This window comes from Suillus plorans (genome assembly GCF_016647745.1).
Source record: "Suillus plorans strain S12 chromosome Unknown HD556scaffold_113, whole genome shotgun sequence".
NCBI classification, from domain to species: domain Eukaryota; kingdom Fungi; phylum Basidiomycota; class Agaricomycetes; order Boletales; family Suillaceae; genus Suillus; species Suillus plorans.
The window spans coordinates 49,461-76,206 of NW_024537497.1; the positions used below are offsets into that span (position 1 = coordinate 49,461).

General features: G+C 48.8%; 9 protein-coding genes across 9 annotated transcripts; 3 read left to right on the forward strand and 6 right to left on the reverse strand.

The window, feature by feature from the left end:
* Nucleotides 1-119: 119 nt before the first annotated feature.
* HD556DRAFT_140926 (uncharacterized protein) lies at nucleotides 120-735 on the reverse strand. Its single transcript, XM_041304115.1, has 2 exons — nucleotides 476-735; nucleotides 120-416 (listed from the first exon to the last, which is right to left on the reverse strand). The coding sequence occupies exons 1-2, from the start codon at nucleotides 646-648 to the stop codon at nucleotides 257-259; spliced, it is 333 nt and encodes a 110-aa protein (XP_041152798.1). The 5' UTR covers nucleotides 649-735; the 3' UTR covers nucleotides 120-256.
* HD556DRAFT_140925 (uncharacterized protein) lies at nucleotides 736-4,083 on the reverse strand. The gene is made up of 6 exons (XM_041304114.1): nucleotides 4,057-4,083; nucleotides 3,600-4,007; nucleotides 3,238-3,353; nucleotides 2,612-3,184; nucleotides 1,085-2,540; nucleotides 736-1,018 (listed from the first exon to the last, which is right to left on the reverse strand). Exons 2-6 carry the CDS (start codon nucleotides 3,861-3,863, stop codon nucleotides 824-826), a joined length of 2,604 nt encoding a protein of 867 aa, XP_041152799.1. The 5' UTR covers nucleotides 3,864-4,007; nucleotides 4,057-4,083; the 3' UTR covers nucleotides 736-823.
* A 2,750-nt stretch (nucleotides 4,084-6,833) lies between these two features.
* On the reverse strand, nucleotides 6,834-8,091 carry HD556DRAFT_1314350 (uncharacterized protein; the record flags this gene model as incomplete). Its single annotated transcript, XM_041300917.1, has 4 exons — nucleotides 6,834-7,075; nucleotides 7,128-7,488; nucleotides 7,544-7,607; nucleotides 7,661-8,091. 4 exons carry the CDS (start codon nucleotides 8,089-8,091, stop codon nucleotides 6,834-6,836), a joined length of 1,098 nt encoding a protein of 365 aa, XP_041152800.1.
* Nucleotides 8,092-9,461: 1,370 nt separating this feature from the next.
* On the reverse strand, nucleotides 9,462-12,176 carry HD556DRAFT_1250133 (galactose oxidase; the record flags this gene model as incomplete). The annotated part of the gene is made up of 13 exons (XM_041298903.1): nucleotides 9,462-9,595; nucleotides 9,658-9,750; nucleotides 9,800-9,923; nucleotides 9,980-10,268; nucleotides 10,327-10,421; nucleotides 10,470-10,632; nucleotides 10,769-10,990; nucleotides 11,040-11,112; nucleotides 11,163-11,215; nucleotides 11,277-11,364; nucleotides 11,426-11,487; nucleotides 11,537-11,958; nucleotides 12,015-12,176. 13 exons carry the CDS (start codon nucleotides 12,174-12,176, stop codon nucleotides 9,462-9,464), a joined length of 1,980 nt encoding a protein of 659 aa, XP_041152801.1.
* A 1,486-nt stretch (nucleotides 12,177-13,662) lies between these two features.
* On the forward strand, nucleotides 13,663-14,042 carry HD556DRAFT_1219626 (SMAD/FHA domain-containing protein; the record flags this gene model as incomplete). The annotated part of the gene is made up of 3 exons (XM_041296767.1): nucleotides 13,663-13,734; nucleotides 13,786-13,896; nucleotides 13,947-14,042. Coding segments are annotated over 3 exons (279 nt in total), but the record flags the coding sequence as incomplete, so codon positions are not given.
* A 419-nt stretch (nucleotides 14,043-14,461) lies between these two features.
* On the reverse strand, nucleotides 14,462-16,226 carry HD556DRAFT_1250098 (uncharacterized protein; the record flags this gene model as incomplete). The annotated part of the gene is made up of 5 exons (XM_041298901.1): nucleotides 14,462-14,533; nucleotides 14,625-15,238; nucleotides 15,340-15,475; nucleotides 15,532-15,757; nucleotides 15,808-16,226. 5 exons carry the CDS (start codon nucleotides 16,224-16,226, stop codon nucleotides 14,462-14,464), a joined length of 1,467 nt encoding a protein of 488 aa, XP_041152803.1.
* A 576-nt stretch (nucleotides 16,227-16,802) lies between these two features.
* On the forward strand, nucleotides 16,803-18,506 carry HD556DRAFT_1450827 (uncharacterized protein; the record flags this gene model as incomplete). Its single annotated transcript, XM_041307825.1, has 7 exons — nucleotides 16,803-16,914; nucleotides 16,987-17,410; nucleotides 17,461-17,508; nucleotides 17,561-17,648; nucleotides 17,703-17,771; nucleotides 17,822-18,023; nucleotides 18,076-18,506. 7 exons carry the CDS (start codon nucleotides 16,803-16,805, stop codon nucleotides 18,504-18,506), a joined length of 1,374 nt encoding a protein of 457 aa, XP_041152804.1.
* A 1,183-nt stretch (nucleotides 18,507-19,689) lies between these two features.
* On the forward strand, nucleotides 19,690-21,697 carry HD556DRAFT_1450828 (uncharacterized protein; the record flags this gene model as incomplete). The annotated part of the gene is made up of 9 exons (XM_041307826.1): nucleotides 19,690-20,076; nucleotides 20,130-20,257; nucleotides 20,312-20,486; nucleotides 20,549-20,731; nucleotides 20,791-21,098; nucleotides 21,150-21,294; nucleotides 21,352-21,360; nucleotides 21,413-21,610; nucleotides 21,665-21,697. 9 exons carry the CDS (start codon nucleotides 19,690-19,692, stop codon nucleotides 21,695-21,697), a joined length of 1,566 nt encoding a protein of 521 aa, XP_041152805.1.
* Nucleotides 21,698-22,848: 1,151 nt separating this feature from the next.
* Nucleotides 22,849-25,396, reverse strand: HD556DRAFT_1314355 (uncharacterized protein; the record flags this gene model as incomplete). The annotated part of the gene is made up of 5 exons (XM_041300918.1): nucleotides 22,849-22,944; nucleotides 22,999-24,477; nucleotides 24,534-24,950; nucleotides 25,001-25,111; nucleotides 25,163-25,396. 5 exons carry the CDS (start codon nucleotides 25,394-25,396, stop codon nucleotides 22,849-22,851), a joined length of 2,337 nt encoding a protein of 778 aa, XP_041152806.1.
* Between the last annotated feature and the right edge of the window lie 1,350 nt (nucleotides 25,397-26,746).

Below are 26,746 nucleotides of genomic sequence, written 5' to 3' on the forward strand. Positions count from 1 at the left end.
CATCGGTATTCTCGCCGAGCACTGACGTCAAATTGGAATCAGTGTGGCACGCGGAGGATTCGTACCGTGTCTGGACTTAGTGAGGATTGGGCATTTGACTATCCGTGCATAACCATCAGACTCGCAACAAGCGCAGCACTCACTCGACCCTGCTACCGCTCGAAAGATTCAGATTCATGATCAATTTGGTTCCGTAGGAGAGCAATGCAAACAAAACAGGGGCGACAATAAACAAGGAAGTGGTTGGTTAAGAAGCTCAGTGAGCAAGATCGTAGTTAGCGAAAGCAAATATACTGAAAGCAGAGATATCGAAAGCAACGTGCGACAATACTAAACGTAAAATGAAGCTGTTCATTTCGCTCGTGAGGTCTAGGACAACATTCATCATAATAAAATGCAATGGTAAGTTATATACCCTAAGTCCAAATGCGTCAGAAATAGGAATCACTCGAATCAAAAGAACTATACCACATACCAAGTCACCTTGGGAAGTCTAGGGGAGGAAGTAGAAAATGATGTAAATGTCGTTTGTCTTGTCGTCATTATATGGTACAACGGGACGCGAGCAGGCCCGTAGGGTATATATGAGCATAATACGTGAAGGATTTGTACGGCATGTACAGATGTGAGATGAGTGCTCTGCGTCATATTTTATTGTGCATTGCGTGTCTGTAGATACGTTCGTCTCATGAGTAACACACAGGAATGTCAATTAGGACCCGTACCGCATGTGTCTTGGCAAAGCGAAAGCGCTTTGTCATTTCATAAACATCTCGGCAAAGAAAGAGTTGTTATAAAGTCGTATCCAAGTCGTGGTAAAAATTCAGATTCGTTCGTTATGCGCGTGGATATCCGCGCCACCATCTATGATCCAGCTTGCACGGGGTGTCTGAGTCATTGTCGCACAAGCATCCTCTTGCTGGTCGTCCTCTCGATTTTGTACGCTTGTTCCATTGTCGAATTCATGGGTATCAATAGTGCCAAATGTTGTGGTACTATGCAGCCGGTTATTGATGAGCTACACGATGAATCGTAAGCTATGCGGACGGGAGAGCGCGAGGCTAAAACAAAAAGTGATACTTACACCTCCAATTGGCCGGGAGTAATCTTCAAAATCCCGTAAACTTGAATTGCTCCTTCCTTCGAAAGAGTCACGCAGGCGAGGATCAAGAAGTCCGTCAGCCGTAGTAAGGCGTGACTCGTCAGCGGGCACAGGGGAGGAGGTTGACGGCACACTAAGCCATGGCCACGAGGGTGGCTGCAAGCCATCCTCATGTTCCGCCACGTCGGCATGAACATACGGCGAGGAAAGCCATGGATCGGGGTTAGAAAGCACAAATCGCGGGGATGTTGACATGGATCCAGGTTCGGGAGTGGCAGGGGAGACAAAGGCTGAGAAGATATCTGGGCCGTAAGCATTTATCTTCTCAGCAGCTCCCTCGCTCTCTATGTCTCTAGGCAATTCTCTTGGAGAATGTGCCTTTGGGCTCGGGGTATTGCCCCGTCTGAGACGACCAAGGAAAGCTCGTACGCCAGCAGGTCTCTCGTTCACAGAGCCGGATAAAGATGCGGATGCAGTAGTGCTGCTTCCAGTGCTATCTCGCTTCCCCTTCTTCCATCTCGTAACATGCCTGTTCTGGTAACTAGTCGGAGCTGCACTAATCGCAAGCCCTAGCGCAGGTCCCTGATGTGAGTCGGCACCGGACGAGGTACTCCCAAACCCACGCCCATACCCATGCGAAGACGTGCTTCGCAGTGCGCCCTGAGACGAAATACTCCGTAGAACATCGAATGAAGCGGTCGCACTCAGCATGCCAGAGGACTGTGACGTAGGTGAAAGGTTATGGCCATTCATGCTTCCTTCAGGCGAACCAAATGCTGACCCTAGCCTGACTTTGTTGCCAGAATCGAGGTAAGAAGATCCGCTTCCGGCTCTCGTCAAGAGCGGCTCCTCGCTTCCAGTCCTCGTCCTAGTTCCGGTTTCGGTTCTGGTAAGGAAGTGGGTGGAAGAATGAGAGTAATGCGATGCAGCCGAAGGAGCAGGAGCAACGTTATACCCTCCAAACCATGCGGAAGCATCGGGCCCAGGTGAACTTCTTCTTCGGGAACCATTAGCGGTATGTGGGACATACGCGGACGGTGGCGGGGGAGCGGAGTATGCAGATGGAGGCGGAGATAGTGGGAAGACATGGGGACCGTCATCATCCTCTCCAAGTGAATACGGAGGCAGATTAGGGGACGAAGCGCGCGCAGTTACCAGTTCTCCCGACACTTCTCCGCTCGTGTCTCCTTCGATTCGAACATTCCTTCCCGCACCCATGCCCTCATTGAGAGCTGCGATAATCCCACCATAACGCTCTTCCATGTCTACTTCGGCTTCAAGTGGGCCGCCAGGCGCCCATGGGGGAATAGCGCTCGCATCACGAGATAATAGCTTGCGCTGTCGACGACGAGCACAGAAAAGCCAGAGAACAGCGAAAGCAATAGCTCCGAGGACCCCGAGGAAAAGGCCAGCAATAGAACCAGGGGAACGAGAGAGCCTGCGGAGATCCCCATTAGCACAATTATAGCAGGTGACCTCATAACAACGCCACAAAGGAAAAGAACCTACCTGTTCCCATTGGTATCTACAGCTGCGGTGCTGAGCACCCCGCTCGTTGTCGTCGTCCAAGTGGTGACGGGATAACCCGACAGGACGGATGTCAAAATCAGCGTCGATGTCCAAGGAGTATCAGCCCACGTGCTGTATTGATCGACTTCGGTAGTAGAAATAATCAACGTGGTGGGAAATGGAGTGATCGTACTGAACACCGAAGAAGAGCTGGATGCGAGGGCTGTGTCTGACGACGAAGATGGACCTGCTGACAACGAAGAGCTTTGGGAGGCGGAAGTTGAGACTACTGCGGAAGTATATGTTGTCGTTGCTGAAGACAGTGAAGTTGAAGGAAGAGGAATGGGTGTGATGGTGAAAGATGAAGTAAATCCGGGTGCGGTAGATGTTGAGGATACATCAGATGTCATGGTGGGTGTAGACGATGATGGGGAGAGCGTTGATGTTGATATCAGAGATGAACCAGAGGACAAATTATCAGAACTTGTCGTCAAAGAAGACCACAAGGGCGTACTTGAACTTGACCAAGTACTCACGCCCGCTGTCCCGGAATTTGTAATAGATGACGAAGAACTATGAGTGCGAAGTTGTATGAACGTGCCCCAGATAATTTCGGTAGGACCTACCTCAAACTGGATGACACTGGACTGGACCCCGGTTGAGATTCAATACTGATGGGTGGAGATGGAGTGACGGTCTCTTGCAAATAACCATTTCCAGCATCCGATGGATAGACGTTTGCCTGAAGTGACGAGAGAAAAGTGAATAGACAAGGGCCATCAAGAATGATAAGTTTGAAATGGAAGTATAATGTTGATGATGAAAACACAACAGTGGATACGAAATAAAACGAGAATTATGTTGAAGAGAGTGGTGAATGGGTTAATGGTTACAAGAGATGCAACGTGAATGATGCCCGTGATGGAAGCGAAGAAGGTATGGAGCCAATGTCATTGATCGAACACAGACAGTGAAATATCGTGCGCACCTGAGAGGCCATCACACTAGATGTTGGTGGTGTCATAAACGGAGAGCTCTCGGGCACGTCGTTCGTCGGCTGGGAACCAGTACTGCTCAATATATTCGAGCTCTGAGACGTCAATGCTATCGGGGGCAACGGGCCGGCATTAATGGGCGTGCCACTGAATAAATTACTGATGGAGGGCAAAACTGGGTTCGTCGTCGTCGAGCCTGGAGGTGCTGGTTCGACGAGGAATGGCACAGAGTTGCAAGACGTTGGATCGAGAACCATATCTAGATGTTCATGTATATAAATAGTTGGATAGCTGGAGCTCAGAGTAGTAATTGTTGATGATTTTGGAGAAGGTCAACCAAGAAAGAGAGATAAAACGTGTCCGTATCCTTCGTCGCGAGAAAAGAGCCTGAAGGTTTTGTACTAGTCGGAAAATTAGAATGAATTGGCGGGGCTAGAATAAGACGCTTACGAGAAGGTTCCTCGACGACGACTAGACTGTACCATATGATATAGCAGTTTATGCACTGGTCGACGCAGCGACGGCAAGGTTTTCTGTGTCTAATAGCGGAGTTGAGCTCTATGGGCTGTAGGTATTCTGTGTACAGGAAAGAGGTCGAGATGTCGGATGACTCGAAGACCGATTTGCAGATATGAGCGCTTGAATGCGATCAAAGCGCATCGCATCGGGTTGAAGTGCCAAGCATAACAGTTCCCTTCTACGCCAGAAATGTGAAAGTGATTGCCAACGTCAGTGTGTGGATTTACACATCATTCGAAAGGTCAATATACCCAAACCTCCGGAGGTGAATCCTCCCCATACTCTACATGATTCTGCATTCTATGGAGCTTTGAAGAGCGTAAAACATATAACACATGTAGAATGACGTTGGTAGCACCACAAGATGCGTGGCACCTCAGCCTACACGGCTGGGCCGAGGCACCAGAAGGCAGTGAGCATGATGCTACCATGCGTGCATCCTAGGACACCTGCCTTTTTGGGGCCACACATTCCCGGGGATCCCCCACTGTTCGGCTCCATTTGTAGGAGACAACCGGCCAAGTCGAGTAATTACACAGTCTGCGTTTCTATCCTCATGTCCACCAGCATGTAATACCATGCATGTCACGAGTTAAGCCTCGTTCCAACTCACGTACAGGCTTAGCAGCTGTGCTTACCTTCAAGTTTTTGCATGTCAAGTCAAGTAATATAATTAAGCTGACGTCCTTCCATTCGTCATAGCAAGGGACAGGAACACGAGACCCTCAGCTGATCACAGTGGTTACTGACTGGACTTCCGATCTTACCCGTTACACAAACTCCGCGTGTGCGTTCTTCTTGTCAATGACGTTTCTACACGAAGTTATAACACACTAATAATAACGACAACTACATCCGCGTTAAAGCCCAGTGCTATTCTGCATTGGAGGCGGTAAAATCCAGTATGTGACATCTCATGCATGCTGCAGGCAATGCCATACAGTGACTTACTGGTCCTTCGAATTCTAGTCTACACATGCAAACTCTTCCAAATTTCATCGCAACTGTATTCACATGAAGTACATCTTTGATCCTTCTTGATCATGTATGTCACGTTCGACTCATCACTCGCCGTATCATTCGCTTCTTATCTTGCCTCATGCTTGGAAAGCCGATATAATCTCATTTAGAGAATCGACTATTTCGGATCCATATCAGTTCATATCCGAGTCATGCGCTGACCGGGCTCCTATCTTAACGGCCAAGTAGGTTCGAGTACGCCCTGTACTACAAACAAGTCGAATGGCGTAGCCATCAAATATCATCGATAGTCCCTGACAGAGGCCCAAAGCGAAAAGCCGAGCTGATCATCATGCTTTCAAGGAGACTTCGTGTGCCTGCTGCTGTCAGGTAAGCTTCGATGGGTGTAAAGATTATCATTTGTATCAAATTTATCCATCTATCGATGAAGTTCCGTAACGGCCTTCTATCAAACTTGGCATTAGAATGACTCAATGTAATGATTGACGCTTGTAGCCAGGATAGCTTAGTATGTTGAACAAGAGGCTTAAATACGACTCCTCCGCTGCATGTACAACTACCAAACGTGTCAACGAGTACTAACCAAATAGACGAATTTGAGATACCGAGTTTGCCGTCATATCAGGGCGCTTGTTACTCAGCCCTATTACTATGAATAGACTCAACAATGACCAGTCTAGCATTCTTCCGACTCGGATTTTGGCGCTGCCGAGGTCAGAATCCGCCCTCTGCCGCGCCTAGACCCTGCAGGGAAGGCGCTCCTGGTGGTAGTAATGCGGTAGAGCATAGATTCGGCACGCAGCAACACGTCGTTGCATCTAGCCGACAGGCATATTCAGCCGTTGTGACAAGCGAGATAATAGATACATACATGTTTCGAATTTGGGACCTCGGACTAGTAGTATGCTTGCGCACCAAGTCCTCGACTAATCCTCATTAGCACGAATCACTTAACATTCTCTTACCATTCCGAGTCTAGAACAGATAACTGTCATAGGCATATCACGTACAGCATGCACTCGAATGTGGTATCGCCTTACAGGGTCGTTGCGTCGACCCCAATAGGGTTAGGCTTCCATGTATAGTGAATGGGGTTGGGGTTTGAATACACCAATCATGTAGCACGCATCTGCAATACTGGATGGCGAAATATGATGCATATATGATGAGCTGTGGCGGCAGCCTGAACAGAGCAAGACGTAATCAGCAAAGTTCAGAGCTCGAGGGTCGACGAGGTGACAAGAGTCTGTAGTGAGAGGACATTTGAGTATGCCAATGGCCAGACACTCTCAGAGGACTCTGCTCGATCTTCGCCTAAACAGCGTGCGAGGAAAGCGAAGGTAAAAAAGTGTTCGCGCACTGACAAGAAAGCAGTAATGGAAACAAACTTCAAAGTAAGTCATTGGAGACTCAATCATGATTCAAGTTGTGGATAAAACTAGAAAGCCGTGAGAAAACTGGGAGAATGGGCTACGTTTGTGTTCGACAAAGCCACTGCGCATGCAAAATCGTGATGCCTACTGTATCTGAAAACGAAAAAAACTCTAGGCAATACTACACTAAAAGTGCAACAAAATACTGGTATAATTGAACAAAAAAAACATCTCAACTCACATCATCCTCTCGTCCCCTACCCGTCAACACACGTAGCATCTCGTCTCCTAGTCGTCGGAAATGAAGATATGTACATGGATATAAACACGCATGTGAGCACTTCATACGCATATTTACTTCCCAGCTGGCTTCTCCGGGATGAAAAGCCACCATACGCTGACAATCAAACGGATGCCTGTGCCGATGCCCAGCGTAGCAGCTGAACCGATACTGTCGATCAATAGACGGCCAATGAAGCCTCCAAAAAACAGGCTGGCAATAGCCATGATCTTGTGATCACGCGAAATGACCATCCGCCGGATGTCAAAGAGTTTAGGGTCAGCCATAAGCTCACACCAAGTTGTCGTGAGCACAACTGCGGAGAAATGAAAGGTTAGGAAATAAATAGAAATATGCCTGAAACATACCTGTAGTAGTGAATTGCGTATTGACACGCTTCCCCATAATGCCCTGCAAGCCCATGCTCGCGCTCAAGAAGCCAATGCACACAAAGGAAGACACGTTGGTCCATGCGGGGTTTGCGCGCGCATCAGCAACGCTACCCTGATGGCTCTGCCATATCGCAATAGCGGCAGCCATCGTAAAGAGGGTTTGAATGAATGTGCCGAGGGCCAGCCATAACCGTGTCTTGCAGCCCAACTTATCGCCGATACGGCCGATAAATGCGCCGAAAATGAACGTGAGCACAGAGCACAGCGCTTGACGGTCCGCTATATGGAACGAGTGATCGTGCTGCCCGCTGAACAGGCGAGCAAGGGCAAGGGCCAGCTATCGCACAAATGTCAGTGGGAAAGATCCTCTGCAACCGCGGAGGTACTCGTACTTGTAAACTGTTTCCTGTTTGGAAAGCGCACCAGACAAATATAGCAGAGAATGTAACTGAATCGCTGAAAAAAAAATCAGTGAGTTGCGAAGTAAATCAAGAGCACAGTTCACGCACATGAAACCAGTCATGAAACAATACATAGACAAAGGCGCCGTGGACTGATCTCCATCGACTTCCGTCAACAAATGTTTTTTCAACTTCACCATAGCCGACGCGTCATTTTCATCATCGCGTCTATTCTTCGCTATTGAACATTGCGATAACCGGTTCTGGACGACAGGTGCAGGCAACGTCGATGACGTCGAGTCCTGGGAGCCGTGCATATCGATGATTTCAAAGATATTCGAATCGTCGAATGGACCACAGCCGGAATCGTCGTCGAACTCGGGTTCGTTACCAGAAACAGAGAAGATATCGAGGTCGGAAGGAAGGGAGTTTTTGTAAGGAATGAGAGGGATGCCGAATGATTTCACGGAGGCAGTCCGCTGGTGTATCCGATTGAAGCTACCGAGGCTGAGTTTGTTTTTGAACGAACGACCGGGCATGCATCGATGAGTGGGACGTTCAAATCAAATTTTCGTGGTACGATACCGGACTTCCGTCTGGTTTGTTCGCCTCCCTATCGCCGCGTCAACTTGGCGTACGTTGACATTGTTGCGTAACGAGAAGTATGGTTGCTTCGGTGTACTAATTAGAGGTGAGTATGTGATAGGTATTTAGACTTATGGGGAGGACTTCCTGACGTCGGGTCGGAGTCGGTCGGACAGGGTTATGCAAAGAAAAACTTTGCATACTTAGCTGCGCACTAGTGATGAAGCTTGAAGATAACCCTTACCGCGACCGGTTAACTCGGGAGCACGGGACACCAACATTTTGTATCCTCTCACAGGCTACAGTTATTCGAAAAGGAATCAGGCCAGTGCCCTGGTTCGATCGAAATTCTATGGGCTGGTCTATCTTTGTTAGATTTGGCCACTGTCTCTAGATTCGCTTTGAGCAAATGACAGCCCAAACGTTGAAACTCCCGTCGTATAGTAAGTCAAAGTAGTGTTCTCTCAGAGTCAAGCTGATACAAGGATGCAGCGTTCGTGACGATCGTCGACTGGCATTCTTCGGAGATCCGGTATCGTTATAAGTCGACCTCAAAAATTGCCCACTCAACGTCGTAAATTCCTTTTGACTCCGAATTGTGCAACTGATATGATAGGGATGTGTGTGATGTCTGATGATGGAACTTGAAGTATGTAGAAGGAACCTTCTTGCCAGCTCCATACTGATTGACGGGATGAACTAACCAGATGAAGATTGAATCCGGAAGATTAAATTCTTGATAGTTGTTCAACAGGCTCTCCTCCACGAGAGTCACCATTTGCTTAACAGTTGTTTGGATCCGACTCATCCGAGGCTGTTGCCAAACAGGTCATTGATGAGGTTGGTCATTGTATCTACATAGGTATTTCGTCAAGTCAACCTTATGGAATTTTTGTTGCGCATTTGCACAGCAGTTCAAGTGTCGCGCGCGGAATATGTTTGCGATTCAAGAAGCTATTCGTGATGTGGCAGCTTAGAACCCTGTTTTCAATAACGGCTTCGCGATTTGCCACGCAAGAGTCAAGGGGGTCCTGTGATATATGATCCACAATGGCCGAAGCTCATCTACATGCCTTAACAGTCAATTCCTAGGAGTGAAACAAAGAAAAAGATTACTGAGCAGACGATGACAGCCTCAAAACCAGAAGTTGTGGTAGAATAGTACGCCGAGCGAGGTGAGACTCGTTTGGACTAAATTTCTAACTTGGCGCCCATCATTAATAAGTACATGTCACTAGGTGAGTGCGGGCCTCCTTGTGCTGACCACATCGCTATTCAATGGTTTTTTACACCTCTGTCAAATATATCTGCAGTATTCAACTATTCACCGACGGTTCCGACTTGACGCGATGCCTCCGCCTCCGCCAGTCTGAGCAGCACCTGCTCTCATCTCGTCCTCATCGAGGCCGGCCTCGGCCAGGATCTTCTCTACTTCTTCGAGGATAGGTTTGTACTCCGCTAACGGGGTAAAAAAATGAATGCACTCATAATCAATGCTGACCACCTGCAACCAGACGTACCATATCGCTCTTCTGCAAAACTGAAACCATCCCTCCTGAGTTGTTTGCCCCGATTATCGCTCACTCCGTGTGCTTTCTGGGTCCAGTATTCACCTTCATGATGATCAGGACTGAAGCAAGACTGGGGTAAAGTGAAGCTTACGACTTCGAGCATAAAACAGAGCTAGTGTCTCTCCCGGTTCTGGTGTGCTAATCACATCCTCCGCAGAGCGCGCCGTGTCTTTGGATACACCCATGAATGCCGTCGCTTGCGCACGCACCTCGTGCTTGAAGTTTTATCAATTTTCATTGTACCACACAATAAAATCCTCTGTGCACTCACTCGTACATCTACGGGCTCGTCAGCTTCTTCGTCATCGTGACTATCATCAAGCTTTTGAAGGTCGAGCCCCGCATCATCTTCCTCTACCCGCGTCTCATTATCACTATCACCATCCTCGTCGCTCTCTGCACCATCGTCATCCTCATCACTGCTGCTCTCGTCGCCCTCCGCTGGGATAACGATGCCGCTGTGCTTGAGGCACGTGTACCGTTCGAGCTTATCGAGCTGGATCGAATAGAAATCGTCGAGTGTGTATTCCCTTGACCCACGCTCAAAGATACCACCATAGCTGATAGGGGGAGAATGATTCAGGCAGTACACAATGGTCATAGCAAAGAACCACGTACATGTACAGTGTATTCCTCAGCACAGTTAGCATAGCGTTGTACCGAGGTATTGGGGTCGTTAGTATTGGGTCATCAGGATCAACATCAAGGTCCTGCTAGTCTCATCTCAATATCCGACACCATCTACACGAGTGGAAATTGACCTTGGTGTTCTTAACCTCTTGAGTCTTAATTCCATCGTCATCTCCGTCCGATTCTTCTTGCTGAACAGCTGCAGCCTTTCGCTTTCCACCCTTCCCTGCTTTTTTCAACTTCTTGAGTGTCATTGATTGCCAACGCCCATTGCCAACGAGTTGGTATCCGTAGCTACGCAAGATTCGGTCAGTCTGCAGTTCCGCCATCAATACAACCACAAGCCAAGATAGTGCCTCACGAGATGACACTGTATGAAACCATGCAAGAACATTCCGCACGGTGACTCAGGCTCCTTCTGATGACTTACAGATCATTCCAAAATACGCTCTCGAGGCTCTCTTCATCCCTGTCGTCATCTGTCACGCCGCCAAACAGGACGCCCATACCCTTGACCGACCACAGCGCCATTGTGCAGCCACTGCGGATGTGCGGCGCGAAGGATGGTTTCTTTCGCCTTTCCCATTTCAAACTAAGTGGATCCGAGGAGACTGTGGACGATGATGGAGATTGGGAAGTTTCGAGGGACATGCTATGTGCGAGTTGAAGTGGGATAGGGAGCAGGAGATGCAAAATCCTACCGGAGAAACCAGGTATCGTCGAGCATTACGCCAATAGGACGTTTACCCTTGATGTATTCTTTACAATAACCCCCTACATGCATCATAGGGAAGTAGCATCTGATGACCAAGTTGCATACATACCATGTAAAACAATACCTTCTGGCGTAGAGAGAAATGAGAATCCGCTTCTTGCGCTGTGTAGTAATCGATGTATGACTAGGTAAAATTCACAGAAGTAAACAGGGAACAACGCACGATGGTTTCCGATCCATATCCTTGAATTCGATTTGTCGCCATTTATACTCTTGAGTATCAAATACCCAGGTATCATTTAGATATTGGGCTTGATTTTTCGTATATATCAGTGCAATACAAACAAGCGGGATCACATGCTGGAAACATACTGCGATGCCCTGGGTCATAAAAACCGCCAAATAGAACGATGTAGTGCTTCCACATTGCCATCCTGTACCATTCTAAGAATTAAAAGGGGCACAAAAGTATTCCTTACGCACCGATGTCCTGACCTCGCGCTGGGTCTGATCTTAGTATCCAAGCGATCCCACGAATGAGTGCTAATATCAAAGCTCCAAAAATCCCTGTAGTGATGGAACGTGTTCTGATACAATGAGCTAAACTCGCCGCCGAACAAGAAGAGCTTTCCTCCTCCAGCTGCCGAAGTCACCACGGCATGTGCACTGCGAGGCCCAGGGCACGTAGGGCTCACGAACTTGCGCCACTCATCCTTGTCAGGGTTGTAGCGGTAGACGTCGTTGTAAAAGTAGGCCTTGCCATCATCACTAAAGAATTCACCTCCGATGCACCACAAGTGGTTTCCGCTCGGGCAAGGCGTCAGAGTCGCGTTCGCACGCCGGGAAGGTGGGCCCTCGACTAGTTCCTCTGTGACCTTATGCGCATCTTCCCATTCGCGGTTCATCTACTAGCAGGCATCGTTAGGTCAGCTCGATCTCAGATGCATGCGATAAAAATCACCTTGTCGAGGATGGCCTCTAAATCTTCATCCTCCACAGGTGCATCGGTCGTCTTTGTCTTTTTGATCTTCTTCTTTTCTTTCTTAGAAATCTTGGCTTCCACTTTCTGCTTTTTGGCTGCCTTCGCAGCTGCTTTACTTGTATTCTTCTTCTCGTTGCCCATGATCGATATTGATAGATCAGATGATGGTCAATGACAAGCTCGGCAGTTGCACAGCCACCCCCTTCATCGACCGCGCAAGTGTTTGTTGCTTCCGATGGGTGACATCCAAGTCTTCCTTCAGTCTCCTTAACAAACGTAGTGAGTAGGTGAGTGAGATCTTCGACCCGTTCATTAATTCAATGTAATGACTGCAACAGCTGTAAGTGCGTACCATGAACCTTCGGGTTCTCCCATGGTCACCAGTAGCTGTGTAAATAAAATAATCCAGGTACCACCATTTTTAGAGTGCAAACATGGTCGAATTTCATTGTACTAATGGTTCATGCTAGGCGGTAAGTACTTAGTTGCATGCAGTAGTACCTCAGCAATATTGATTTGACTGCAAGTAAACGAACATTGACAGGACGACGGATTGCGATGTAGGAGATCGCACGGATATAGTTCAGCTTCCCTGAACTTTGTGAAAGCTTTCCATGGATCGCTCATGGAGCTATAAAAGGATATGTGTTATACCTGCAAATTCTGACTTTGGACTTCTGATTCCTTGCCAACTGCACAACGAGCTCAGCGATGCGGCAGCGACAACGGAGACGGCTGTGGCAGGGAACCGAAAGGTAAGCATATTTGTTTTCAATAAGAAAGAAATGCTGTAATGCACAGGCGCCATGTGGAAGGGGCTTGTTAGCAACTTCGAAGCACCTGAAATAGTTCGAAATGCAGGCACATTCAACGATATCCCTCGCTCTTTCTCCAAATTTCTAGCCTCTAGGTAACATCAAAACAGTCTGAGCTGTCAGCGCTGTCAAGCTGACGATCAATTTCGGTAGGTAAAGTGTACCTACCAGCTGCCAGTGGTTGGGTATCTCCTTCAAAATCACTATTAACATCAAGCCTCAGGATACGAGAGAGCCTCACCGACGGTCCTTCGAATACTTTCAAATAAAACATTTCCCGCATATGCTAAACTTCGCTAGCGGAGAAATAGAACACGGCTTCCAGATCGCGACAGCCCATTGCGGCAGCAAAGAAATTGACTTTGACACCCGTGTTGACCTTGGAGGGTCACAAAAATGCTATTCCATCCATATCCTACTTTCCGGACGGGAAGCGAATGATCAGCGGGTCAGGCGATAAGACCACTCGTCAATGGGACTTAGAAGCAGGTAAGGAAATTGAAGATGCACAGGATGTTTGTGAGCAGGAAGTATATGCTGTGGGAGTATCAAGGAACGGTCGATGGGTTGTCTCTGCAGGTATGATTATTATATAAGCGGGGATGTGGGGGATTGACGATAATTTACTTGACCGCCGTTAATTAGCAGCGATGGCCCTGACTCAACGCTTCTCCTCTCCGCATGTACACCCGCCATATCCTTCTCTCTACCTCTATCCTCTAAACGACACTTTTATCCCAAAACATATCTCCCTTCACAATGGCCAGCGCGTAAAGATCGGGCGCCAGACAGACACAAGGACAATCCCAGGAGAGAGAAACGGTTATTTTGACTCAAAATTACTAAGCAGACAACATGCAGAGATTTGGGAGGACAGTGGAAAGGTGTGTCTTGTTCCTTGTTTTCGAGGGGAAGACTGACGGACGTGGCGGAAGATATACATCAAAGACGTGAAAAGTGCTAATGGCACGTTCATCAACGGCGAGCGACTCAGCCCAGAAGGGGTCCAGTCCGAGCCGTTCGAGCTCAAAAATGATGATATCGTGGTATGCTTTCCCTCACTTTTCCCCGTCTGACCCACCCAACCCGTTCGCAGGAATTCGGTATCGACATCATTGGTGAAGACAACAAGACCACGATCCACCACAAAGTCGCTGCACGCGTCATGTGTGTGTTCACAGATGAAGATGCGCACATTGGGGCTCGGTGAGAAATACAAATGTTACTAACATCGGTTAATAATACCAATGAAAGTCAGACGCACTTTTAGCCTGTTAATAATTGTTAACAATCATATGTACATATGTTCATTACAAGAGCCTCCAGCCGCATCAGCCAGCATCATAGTATCTAAATCTTGTTTAGAAACACTCTGAGTGACAACAAGAAACGTCACTCTGTATGTCACTGCCATTGCATTGATGGATGAAATCACATAAAATCGTCGCCAAGGCAGTACCAGGATCGCGCGATGCCGAGGCTTCAAAAAGCTGTGAATAATCATTCTCGAAACTTGGAAAGATTATTCTTACGACACTGGTATCAGTAAGTGAACCATGTGCTATCAAAACCGGGAACCATCCAAGAGACCTAAGGGCCTGCCGTTTCATCTTAATAATGCTCAACGAGCATCTGTACTCTCTCCGCTTCGCTCGCCGGAGCGTGTAAAAGCTCATCCAAAGTCTGAAAACAACAATAAATCAGCACCCGCGAAGATGATATGACAGACCAGTTGAAGATACAACATAATAGATCCAGTGATCAAATGACTCACCTCCCCCGCTGCTAAGAATCCCTCTACCAGGCCTCCAAGAAGGCTCTTCAATGCCTCATCTGCCTCCAATGCGGCCCTTGCCTCCTCCCAAGACATCGGCATCCGCTGCGTTACGCCCACTGCCTGCCTTTCTGCCTCAGTCATCAGCGCAGCGGGCGTATCACAATCTTGCTCTACGAGCGGTGCTTGAGACTGGATGCCAAGAAGGCCAGAGCCGATGAGACTGGCGAGGACGAGGTAAGGGGAAGACGTGCCGTCTACACATTTTACTTCGAAGTGGTTCTTCGAGGGGGCGTTGGTCGCAACCTCTGTGTCTACAGATGCAGGAGGAATACACAAGCGTACGGGCGCCTCACGGTTATCCCTGCCCCACGCGACCCATGTCCCGCCGCTCCAAATTCCATCGAGCATGCGTGCATAGGAGGCACGTAAGGGGAGTGTGAATGCACAGGAAGCTCGGAGGTGACTGAGTACACCAGCTAGGAAAACGCTTTCAAGAGGGGTGATAGGATTGTCTGATGTGTCCGCTGGAGATTGGCTCAGATTTTGAAGTTTGGATGGATGCTCGGAATTGATGGGGTGCACGGAGATGTGAGTGTGAGCTGCACTGCCACCTATATGAGAGCGTGAATCAGAGAAGGTAGACCCAGGATGTGAACATATTGGCAGAAGACGGAGAGAATGATCGACCACAGGAATAAAACACAACACATACAGGTGTCCATATGTAACCTTGGTGCAAACGTCGCATGAAACCCGTGTTTGCTTGCGACGTTGGTGATCGTCTCCCGTGTGTGCACGAGCGCATCGGCAGCTTCAAGAGGTGGGAGTGGACCCGTCACGATCTCGTACTATTTGCAGAAAATCAGTATATAGAAAAAACCAATGAAAAGTCAGGTAAACCAACCTGCCCCGGCGCTGCTTCAGAATGATACATTGTCAGTTCGATTCCGCTGTTGATGAGTCCACGTGCAATCTCCTCAAGAACTTCTGTCTCCTTGGTTCCGGAAGGTAGCGCTCGCGTGTGGTTCCATCCGTGTGGATTGATCGCCTCGATCGGGTTGGTGCTTTTGAGGAGAATGAATTCGGTCTCAAATCCAACAAGGAACGCGGCATTGTAAGATTTGGCGGTGCTGAATGTTCAAGTGAGTCCGCATTCAATGTGGTGTTAGAGAGGACGCACTTGACGATACGATTCAGTGCTGATCGTGGACACATGGGCACACCCGTGCCAAGGATGCGGCCTGGAGCAGGGACCTTATCTTGGAACCAGCCCATAATACTTACATGTCCTGGCGCGTAGGGACACAACCTCATAGATGACAAGTCCACCACAAACAGATACTCCCCTGTAGGCCCAAACCCAGCTGCGGTCCTCTTAATTACGAAGCCAAAGACACATTGGGCGATGGTTATACCCGGTCTGGAGGAGGCGAGGAGGCGATGGAAGGATTTGAGAGGGACAACGCGGATGCTAATAACGTTGACTAGATCAACCCAGGTGATGCGCACGGAGTGAATGCTAGGATAATTTGCTAGGGAATCGATCGAAATGGTGTGAGCTTTGATTGTCTGGGGTGAGTAAGCTGGCGAGTTCGACATCACTGCGAATTGTAAGAGTTGTTGATCCAGTGTCAATTCCAATCTGCGACTATATATACGCCTCGCCGAGCGTTAATTTGCCATCTATTGTAAACATTGATAAGGCTACGGTTGGGGCACAAGGAAAATGCTGCGCCGCTGCTGCGACTGCTGCGGTATCTGCCGCGACGGTTCCAAATTTACGCTAAGCAGCAAATTGACTCACGACACTTGCTTGTTGCTTGCCACATACTCTGGACTTCGCATCGCTGCCTTGAAGGGCTTCACATGATTAATATAAAGTCACTTGGTTATTGTTATCTTAAACTGTGTTACTGAAGATTGATCTATAGTGTGTTCCAACTTCCGAGTCCCAGATTTCAGACTTGTGCATTCTGGTTTCTGAAATGATACGCGAACGCAAATCCACCACTGAAGTATGTATTCCAATACACGAGTCTGCAATACTATGATGTGCAACGTAACTGCTGAAGTACCATGTGTTACACAGCTCGAGTTCATTTCCAGCAAGCAAGTACACTAGTGTCGCAGCACCTTGTCGTGGGCGTCGCAGTCATCGCGGGCGTCGCGGGCACCATGTCGCAGCACCACCCAAATATGGCAAAAGAAGACGCCTGCGACGACCGCGACGCCCGTGACGCCCGCAATGCCCGCGACGCCCGCGACAGATCAGTACTAGTGCCAGAATGTCAGTAGTAACTCGTATCCAGTTCCAAATCAAGTTCTTCTCTGAACCACCGGTATGCACTCTATTTTTTAGTGATGATCATACTACATATGCTAATGAAAAGTGTCAGCCTCCCAGTCAGCCCAAACCACGGCCCAGACAGCAAAACTCCCGCTCCCGCAAACAACTTAGAGCATCCCAGGGAATCGTCACCTGCCATTCATACAGAAGATCAATCCCAGCACACTTCGAACATCCCACCTCTGTCATTGAGTCAAGAATCAGAATATTCTGTGGCATGTCGATGTGGAATGACCGGGAATGGATATGATATGCAGCTCGAGGAGGGAATGATCAAGTGTGATGAATGCGATAACTGGTCACACATCGCATGTCAGCGTAATGGCCGAGCTAGCGGTCTTCGTTCACGAGAGAAGTTCGTGTGCAGCCACTGTAATACTGATGAGCTTGTGCCATGGCGAACTCCAGCGTCACAAGGACAACCACCAAACCGCCGGTTAGTTCTGAATGACTTAGTGTATCATATCTTTGACTGACTGAGCCCAGGAGTCGTCGTGAAAAGGCTTCAAAGGTCCCTTTGGCTAAACGGTTGCTGTAAGCACACGTTGCAGCTATTATCTTGCATGCAATGTTGACACAACCACAGTGCAGGAAAAGGAGCACTCGCTCGCCATGATAAATTTTGGTATCCTGTCAGACTCATTCAATTTCACAGGGAGACAGATGCATGGAAAGTGCGGTGGTGGCGCAGATGTAGGTTTCCTGCAGATAGACCTTTGGACCCGCAGGTCGTTGTTCAAACAACAGATCTGGTTGATGAGTTATGGCAAGACAGGGCCGGGAGGCGTGCAATTCGGGTATGTTGCTTGTGTTACAGTTGCATTCGCATACTGACAAACGAGATTAGTTTGGTCAATGGACACATGCACATGATATTCCTGTAGGCGAAGACATAATCTATGCTTTCCACAACATACCTTATCCGCCCGAAATGGATACCATACTCGGCGCCACACAAATCCACGCTACAGCTCCTCATCAGCCTTCCTCGCCTCGAAGATATCCAACATTTGCCTGTCGGACGTCATCTACAGCAGCGGGGAATAAAAGTGTCACTGACTGGGGGTTACACTGTCAAGTATTGCGGTGACCTGACCGCAGTTCAACAAGCACAGGTAGCTCGTTGGCGATTTGATAACATCAAAGACGCACGAGAGACTGTGGTGCAATGGTTAGGGTGTGCAGCATTTGCTCACGCACTCAGCACCATGCTCGCATACAACAAGCGCAGCATATTGGAGGCACATCCCAACTACCCCAGAGATGGCACCGCAGATGCACAGGAAGAATTCATTCTCGGAGCTGCTTGGACAACCCTTTTGGAGCAGACCGGTAGAAGCACAGATGTGACCCACACGGATGTTGACCTGGAATGTCTGTTGGTCTTTGAACAGCGCCTGTTCGAGAATTCAGCTCAGTCGGGCTCTGCAGGAAACCATCAGTGGGGCCTAGACGGCGGACGCCGGGGATCATCAAGATGGTTGGGACCCATATGCTGGGCTTCCATTCCATTGGAACCACGAGGATCGTGACGAAGGAGATCCCGATTATGATGAAAATGAACTTGAGGTATGATGCGTTCTGACTTTTGAAACTGTCCTAGTTAACAATCATCTTAGCGCGGGCCAGATTTCAGTGACAGCGACAATGTCAAACAACGGACGTCAGCAACTCGGAAACGACAGGCAACAAAATCCCACGGAGAACCGAAAAAGCGAAGAAAAGTGGCTCTGACCGCGTCTTGAGATGATGCCATTGCCCGCGACTGCGCAGTCACTTGTTGAGAAGAAATGAAAATAACATTGTATGCAGAGGAATCAGACTACTTACAATGCAATATGAAAGATCGTTTAGTAACAAGATAGTTGTTTGGGAGACCTGACTTGTAGACCGGGAGTACTGCGAATCTCGATGATATTGCCTGACCGTGACTCTGGGAGCGTGGATATAGATATAAGGAATCGGAGCACCCTCGAGTCCATGGCTCGTTTGAAGGACAAGTACTGGGAGGTTCCAGTGATTAGCAGTAAGTAGTAGGTGTAGTTAATGCGCACTCACCGTTTAGGAACACCGCAGCAGTGGTCGCGGCAGATACCGCAGCGGTCGCAGCAGTGGCGCAGCATTTTCACTATGCCCCTATGGTTGTGATAGAACGCAGACGAGGAGCGCCAGATGTTACATAATATTTCGGAAATCTCCTCTCCAAAACACCATCACAGTAAATTATCAACATCACCGTTTCAACACAACCATTGTACTGGTGAATTAGGTTTTGATGATTTTGTCTTGATGTATCTGACTACACGTTGAAGGCTCTCATATGCATTTGGCTACTCGCATGTTTCCTATCTCGCGCCGTCATGTATTCTATTGCTTCGATGGTACGCAAATTAGTACGTACTAGACAGCACTTCAAGTGACAAGGCTCAACGACAATCATGACCTCCCATTGCAACACAAACTCACATTCTCATTCAATTCTCCTTAGCTAATCCTCGCATAGTATTTCGCGCAAATAAGTACGAGGCACAGCTTCAGCTGCTGCTGTGTATTAGGTTGAGTGGTGAAGTTGTGGAGAGCCAATGGTAAGTAGTACATGCACGAGGCATGCAGTGCATCCTGCTGTGTTGTGCACAGCTGCCTAACATTATAAAACTCTGTACAGTTCTACCTGTATTCCCTCTTACCTAGTATCCTCTGACACATCTGATCAAAATGCCCCCTTCGCAACAGATCAAGGATTTTGTCAAGGATTTGGGCAAGGTCTTTGCAGTTCGTTTTAGGCGCCCCAAAACGAATGGACCCAGATCGACAACCACCGGTCATGATGGCGATGGCTCCATCCATGCACAGACCCTCAGCACCTTTTCCTTTCCTTCCCCACCAGTACACTCTGCGAACAGCAGAGAACCAGGTCTCGAACCCTCCACCAATGTTCCATTCGCTAGATACTCTAGGAGTGTACCCCTTTCGCGCGAAGCTTCCGACATGGCTCAGCTGGTGCTGCCCTTGATACAGAATGTCACAAGTGCAATTCCACTTGTCGGCGCTCCGATGCAAGCGGCTATCGGTGGATTATTGACAGGCCTTCAAGCTATAGATGTGAGAGCTTGTATGAATGCGAGCAAGTTTCTTGATTTCAAAGGTTGCTACAGAGACGAAGCCAAAATCAGGAGGGCCTCAATAGCCTGATCTTACTACTTGATCGACTGAGCCGCGAATTGTGCAACACCTCGCCTTCCTCGGATCCTGTTGAACAGTCCCGAAGAGATTCCTTTGCCAGGTATCCACGTTATCAGTGTATTTTTGGATTCACTTGACATCGAGTTGCACTCAGAATGCTGCAAGACACCTCAGCCCGAGTGACAACGTTGCGTGAGCGCTGTCTTGCATCCACACCCGTCACACAAGCTATCGCTGGATACTTTACTGAAATTGACCGCTATCTGGCGGTGTATTTAGTAGTATTCTATCCTCCAGCGAATGTTTACATTCACTCACTACTCTGTTTGGTCAGTGGTCGTGTCAAATGCAAAGTCAACGGGAAGTACACGAAATGTTTGTGATTCTACAGAGGGAGCAGGAGGATCGTCAGAAATTCCTGCTGACAATCGAAAACCTGGTCGCCCGCGCACAGTCCTCTGGGGGACCGACTGCAACGCAATTAATTGGAACTGCTACACGTGGCTGTGTGACACTGATAGACGCAACAGGTCACCAATATCCAATACCGGTGGACTTCTGCACCTCATTTGAGGTACGGCTTTCACCGCAAAAACCCGTCTTGCAAAAGCATACTCATCAAGTTCTCTTCAGCAATTCAATGATATGCTCAAAGTTCTCTTTAAACGCAACTCGATTGAAGCTCAAATCCAGAGACAGTATATGCAGAGCGGACAGTACGATTTGTGTATTGACGAAGGCATGCAAGTAACTCGACTTAATTCCAACGAATGGTCAACACTGGAAGCGGGCACGACAGTTATTATGAGGGCCATCATCCAACAGCAGACGACATCATCCTCTGGAGTTTCCTACAGATGCTCTTGTGGTGGGGTGAATTCCCTTGGCGTTGAGTCTATCATGTATTCGCTTGAACGGCAGGCTGGTTCCTCGATTGATTGGTGAGTATGCTTTAAGTCTTCTGGGTCCTGATTACGTCTAACAACCGGCAGTCGAAAGTGCGGACGACGGTTTCAGATTTCTCGCGTATCTTCTCCTGAAAAGCGGAGTTCTAGTGCTCGTTCGTCTAACATTGACTCTGATCACAGAACTGACGCAGGGACGGATCTTATTCGCAACTTGCATATCCAGCAAACTGTGTGTCGCATGAGATTGTAATCTTACGCTGAATACCTAACAATGTTTCATTCTCAGGATATTTTAGTGGGTGATGTTGCCTTTTGAATTGCTTATTCAACATTGATCATGATGTCAGTCTCTTGACGGGGTGTTCCGGTGTCTGTGGGGGAACTGCAACCACATAATTTTTGGCCACCAAATTGCTCGTCACCTCCATATTCCGAGAAAGGCATCTCAGAATTGGAGATTTTTGCGACCCCTGCAACAGGGTATTCTTGCACGCGCACCACATCGACTTACACAAGAGAATTTGTACGGGTCTGCAGCAGTAGATGTCAGTGTCACGACTTTCTCCTGCGTATGACTGACACTGATTGTGCGATTTCAGGTATTGCTTCGGTATTTCGAATCTTCGACCTAGATTCCGGTGTGCCTGGTTTCCAAAGACTTCTTACTTCAAGAGTCTTTTTTGCTCCGGCATCACGGTGTTTACCCATGGTGTCTTGGGTTCAGCTAGTGCTTCTATCGATGTTCGGCGTTTCAGTCTTCCTAGCCACGAGTCCACGTTTAGAGTAGCAAGATGACTGCGATCGCGTCAAATTTTTGAAGTGCACGCCTGGTTTCAACACTTTTTGCCAGTGGTACCGCGAGCAAGTTTGTCATTTCTCTAGTTATGTGTCCGATGTGTTCAGGCGCCCTGCTATCTACCCATAAACGCCGACTCAGTATTGAGGCTGGAACCCGCAATTCACGTTGCAGCCCCTCGATCATTGACCAGTCAGTCTCACACAGATCGGTGTAAGAGAAATTGAAGGAGGCTAGCCTGTCGGCTGAATCTGAGAGCTGTTCATGAGGAGTGAGAGTGGCAGGTCTCGTAGATCCAACGACCGGAGACCACAGCAGCTACCTTGAGATACGATGTGACGGCGACACGCTGAAGGGTAATTTGTGATGATGTGCTACTTTATGTAAAACAAATTGAGTTAGTGTCCTCTAGAACAAACGAAAAAAATCGTTCCTTCTATAGATCTCTGCAAATTGAGGCGTCCGTCGTCACAGTAAAACTCACCTCGAGCTCCCATCAATCACCTCATAAACCCAAACAAAAAAGTCATGACTGTCATTAAAACCGAAAGCACACAGAAAGGCACACCTGCATAAAATACGTATATACTCAAGTAAAAAGAACGCATAAACAACGACAAGAAACGCAGATCAACAATTTGACGCGAGCGTGACAGAGGAGAGAGAAGAAGAAAAAAAGTATAAAATAATTGTAATGCGATGCGATGCGTGGATGCGTGCATGAACGGGTGGTATGGGGTTGGGTTGGGGTGATATGCTATAGCGAAGGATATGGAAGTATAAAGTTGAAAAATGAATGCGTTGCGTCAAAGAGAGCGAGGGACAGAACAGACAGACAGATAGACGAGACACCCGAACCGTCCAATGCATGCACATTCCACACCGGAAATACCTGATACTCGATACGTTTTATCCATTGCAAATAGCACATAGGGAAACGGGAGTGGGAATAGAAAAATACGCACTCCTCACCCCCTCAATACTTGCTTATTCTGGTTTCATGCGATATATCACGGCAGCGGCCGCGACACTCAGGACGAGGACGCCAATGGCAGCTGTTATCGTTGTTGATGCCGAATGCAGCTACGCTCAAAGCGTCAGTACTAGTGATTATATGCATGTAAAAAAAATACTCACCCGCTGCGTCACCTCCGTCTGCGTCTGCATTTGTAGGTGCACTTTCTGTCCCACAGTATCCGTACCCCCGGCATCGGTGACAGATGATTCTGGAGTGAGAGGTTGCACGCCCTCGTGCTTCTCCAACTCGCCCTCTGCCTCAGGCTCGCTTCCCACAATCGACGGTCCAGGTGAAGGAGATCGTGATCGACCTGCATCACCGTTCAAAATCCCATTTCCATCCTTGTGCGCATCATCATCCAACTCGATGGAAGACACAGATGGAGATCTCGAACGTTTTCGTCTTCGCGCTTTCCCCCGACCAGGATTAGAAGCGACGCTCACAGGACTTGGAGGCGTCACCAGTCCTCCACCTAAAGGGTTCGTCCCGTTCGCGGTATGCAGCTTGAGATCACCGTTTTGAAGTCTTGCATGCGTTTGCGCTTGTACGTGCGAGGCAACGACAGTCGATACCCGTGCGTCTAATCCGTTTTCTAGCCCCTCAAAGGCCCGGCGTAGCCGTTCACGCTCTGTCCCCCATTCTTCTTGAGCTGCGCTCCATTGCCCTTCTACACCCTTCTTCCACTCTGCCATTAACGCGGTCAACCCTTCCGCAGGATCCGGTTGCTGCTGTTTATGCGCGCGAAGCTGGGCCTCTACCGCACTTTCTACGGCCTTGGCGAGTTGGGCCTCCACAGCTGCAGCGATCTGCGTCTCGAACTGCCGGTCTGCAACCAGCGCCTCCAGCGCGGTGATCTTGTCCTGCAACACAGTGATCGTGCCCTGAGCGGCAGCATGTTGCGCCGCTAGGGAATGGTTGACTTCTACAGCGCTATCTATGCGTCCGCTAAGAGCTACTAGCCGTGCTGAGAGCTCGTCTAGTGCAGGGTGCGATGGCTGTGGTGAAGGAGATCGTGGTCGTGGTCGTGATGTCGAAGGTTCAGTATCCGATGCACGGGCATGCATAAGCTCGTCCTCGTCCATTCCCATCCCCGATGGTTCTGGCGTCCGCGGCCTACCCAGCTCCTCCCTCCTCTGTGCACGCTCCCTATCCTCTTCGCTCTCATCCTGTTCTTCGCTCTCGTCCTCTTCCTCGACGCGCTCCAACTCATGCGGGGTGACTGTACGAATGCTAGATCCGTCGTCATCGTCTTGTCCACGGCGACCGCGCTCCGAGTCTATGTTCATACCATTGTCGTGCTGGGAACGTGCGGATGAAGCATGGATGAGGTCGCGGAGAGCTGCAACCTCGGCCTTAATGGCCTCGTGCTCTGCAAGCATGTCCTCGAGTGCGCGGACCTTGTCGACATGGCTTGCGAGGCTGGCTTGGGTCTCGTGCAGCTCTGTGCGCAGCTCGGAAAGGGCAGGGTGCTCCGGGGGAGGTGCAGGAGGTTCTGGATTTGCGGGCGCGGCAGATGCGGGTGCGGGCGCAGAGTTTGCAGAGGTTTGTTGTGAACGTACGGGAGGGAGTGATTGAGGGAAGTGCGGTAGGTTTTGGGGCTGTGGGAGTGGAGATAGTCAGTATGTATGGATGTAGAGAGTAATGGAGGACGGACCACCGAGCCACCGAGCGTGTCGTGAATATCATTCATCACAGTGCTTAGGGAGTGCAGTTCTGTACCGGTCTCGCGACTCTTCTGGAGTTCACCCTGAAGCCTACTTAATATGTGGTCAAAGGTTAGGCCATTTTTTCCCGGTGGACGCATACTGCCGCCCATACCACCGAGCTGGCTCTGTAGGGCAGGGCGGCGCTGTGGATGTGCAAAGCTAAAGTTATTACCACTTCCAGATGATGAAGTGGCGGGAGGAAGGACGGAGGGGATATTGGGAGGAAGAGAGTTGGATGATGGGATGGCCTCTACGCGGGCAGCGAGGTGCGCATCTTCGTCTGTGAACACACACATGACGCGTGCAGCGACTTTGTGGTGGATTGTGGTCTTGTTGTCTTCACCAATGATGTCGATACCGAATTCCTGCGAACGGGTTGGGTGGGTCAGACGGGGAAAAGTGAGGGAAAGCATACCACGATATCATCATTTTTGAGCTCAAATGGCTCGGACTCGACTCCTTCTGGGCTGAGTCGCTCGCCGTTGATGAACGTGCCATTAGAACTTTTCACGTCTTTGATGTATATCTTCCGCCACGTCCGTCAGTCTTCCCCTCGAAAACAGGGAACAAGACACACCTTTCCACTGTCCTCCCAAATCTCTGCATGTTGTCTGCTTAGTACTTTTGAGTCAAAATAACCGTTTCTCTCTCCTGGGATTGTCTTTGTGTTTGTCTGGCGCCCGATCTTTACGCGCTGGCCATTGTGAAGGGAGATGTGTTTCGGGATAAAAGTGTCGTTTAGAGGATAGAGGTAGAGAGAAGGATATGGCGGGTGTACATGTGGAGAGGAGAAGGGTTGAGTCGGGGCCATCGCTGCTAACGGCGGTCAAGTAAATTATCGTCAATCCCTTCTAGCCGCATCCCACATCCCACTTCAACGCTTATGTAATAATTACCTAATTCGTCCATCCTCTGCGCACGAACCGGTCAACATTCCTCGTGCCCAGTATCAAGCAGACATGCATCTTTCATTTCTGATCCACATTCATGAGCGGCGTTTTCTGGCGAAACAAACCTGACCACTTAACTGGAATCGACCAATTGCGAATATTTTAACATTTAAATATTCAGGAGCGTGACCAGGTGAGTTTTTCCCATTTCATCACTCTGGTGCCCCACGGACATTGAGCAAGTATCAACATTGCTTAGGCTCTCGCTAGCACGAGCGCGCAACCACTTCTCTGTCTACGGGAAGAAAAATACAAAACAAAGACCCCTTAGTGGTTTGAATGACGAAATTAACTGCAACACGACCTTCAACATGTGATACAAGCAAGCCTCAAGGCGCCTACAAGCACGCTGTGCAAACTTTGTCATCTAAGCCGTAAGGCTATCTGGTCTCCCAACTACCTCCACCATAACTACCTCTCTTTTCGCCGTATTGTTTGCGTAGAGCTATATTTGTGTATTTGAGTATTATGCCTTTTAATCATCTCTTCGTGAATATCTTTATTAAATCTATGGATTTAAACAGTTCTCCTCGTCAGCAGATTCCATTAGGACGTGAGGATGAGACCCCTCGTAACCCTTCCGCTCCATCTCTGACCAGATGGTCTTCTATTGCGGGTTGTGATTGATGGTTGTGTAGTGGCAGAAGGTTGTCCTCAGGTGAGCGGTATTGCTAACTCCTGAAGATCACAATTTGATTGATATGTATGTCCAAGACCTGCTTCTATCTTTAGGTCGGAGTCCCGATTGAGTCAGAATGATAGCCACATTCTACCTTCTGCCATAGACGTATCGTTCTCAGATACCACCAGCCCGTGAGTGATATATGCTAATCTTTGTCTATAAAGGCGAGATGCTTCGCTCTGTCACACTCAGATGTTGTCTCCTTCGTGTCTTAGGACGGGTCAACGCGCGCTTACAGATCCGACGGCTCTAACTCACGTGACCGAACTGTCAAGATGCGGTCTCCACAACTGTCAACAGTCAACTACTTAACTTTATTATGGACACACGTGGCAGGCGCGCCGGCTACGTTGACTTCTACCCAGCCTCGGATAGCCCATAACTCGTCACGACGGGTGATGACCGGACTATCAAGATTTGGGACTACCTTAGCAAAAGCTGCGTGCAAACGATGGAAGGACATACGAACGACCCAAGCTTTGCTGTATTCCACCCCAACGTGCCCATCAGCAGTGAGGACGATACCGTA

Coding starts and splice junctions, on each gene's coding strand:
- HD556DRAFT_140926 (XM_041304115.1), bottom strand. CDS start 648: ATGACGCAGAGCACTCATCTCACATCTGTACATGCCGTACAAATCCTT. Junction 417..475: donor AGACTTCCCAAGGTGACTTG/GTATGTGGTATA, acceptor ATTTGGACTTAG/GGTATATAACTTACCATTGC.
- HD556DRAFT_140925 (XM_041304114.1), bottom strand. CDS start 3,863: ATGGTTCTCGATCCAACGTCTTGCAACTCTGTGCCATTCCTCGTCGAA. Junction 3,185..3,237: donor CCAGTGTCATCCAGTTTGAG/GTAGGTCCTACC, acceptor TCGCACTCATAG/TTCTTCGTCATCTATTACAA. Junction 2,541..2,611: donor GTAGATACCAATGGGAACAG/GTAGGTTCTTTT, acceptor GGATCTCCGCAG/GCTCTCTCGTTCCCCTGGTT.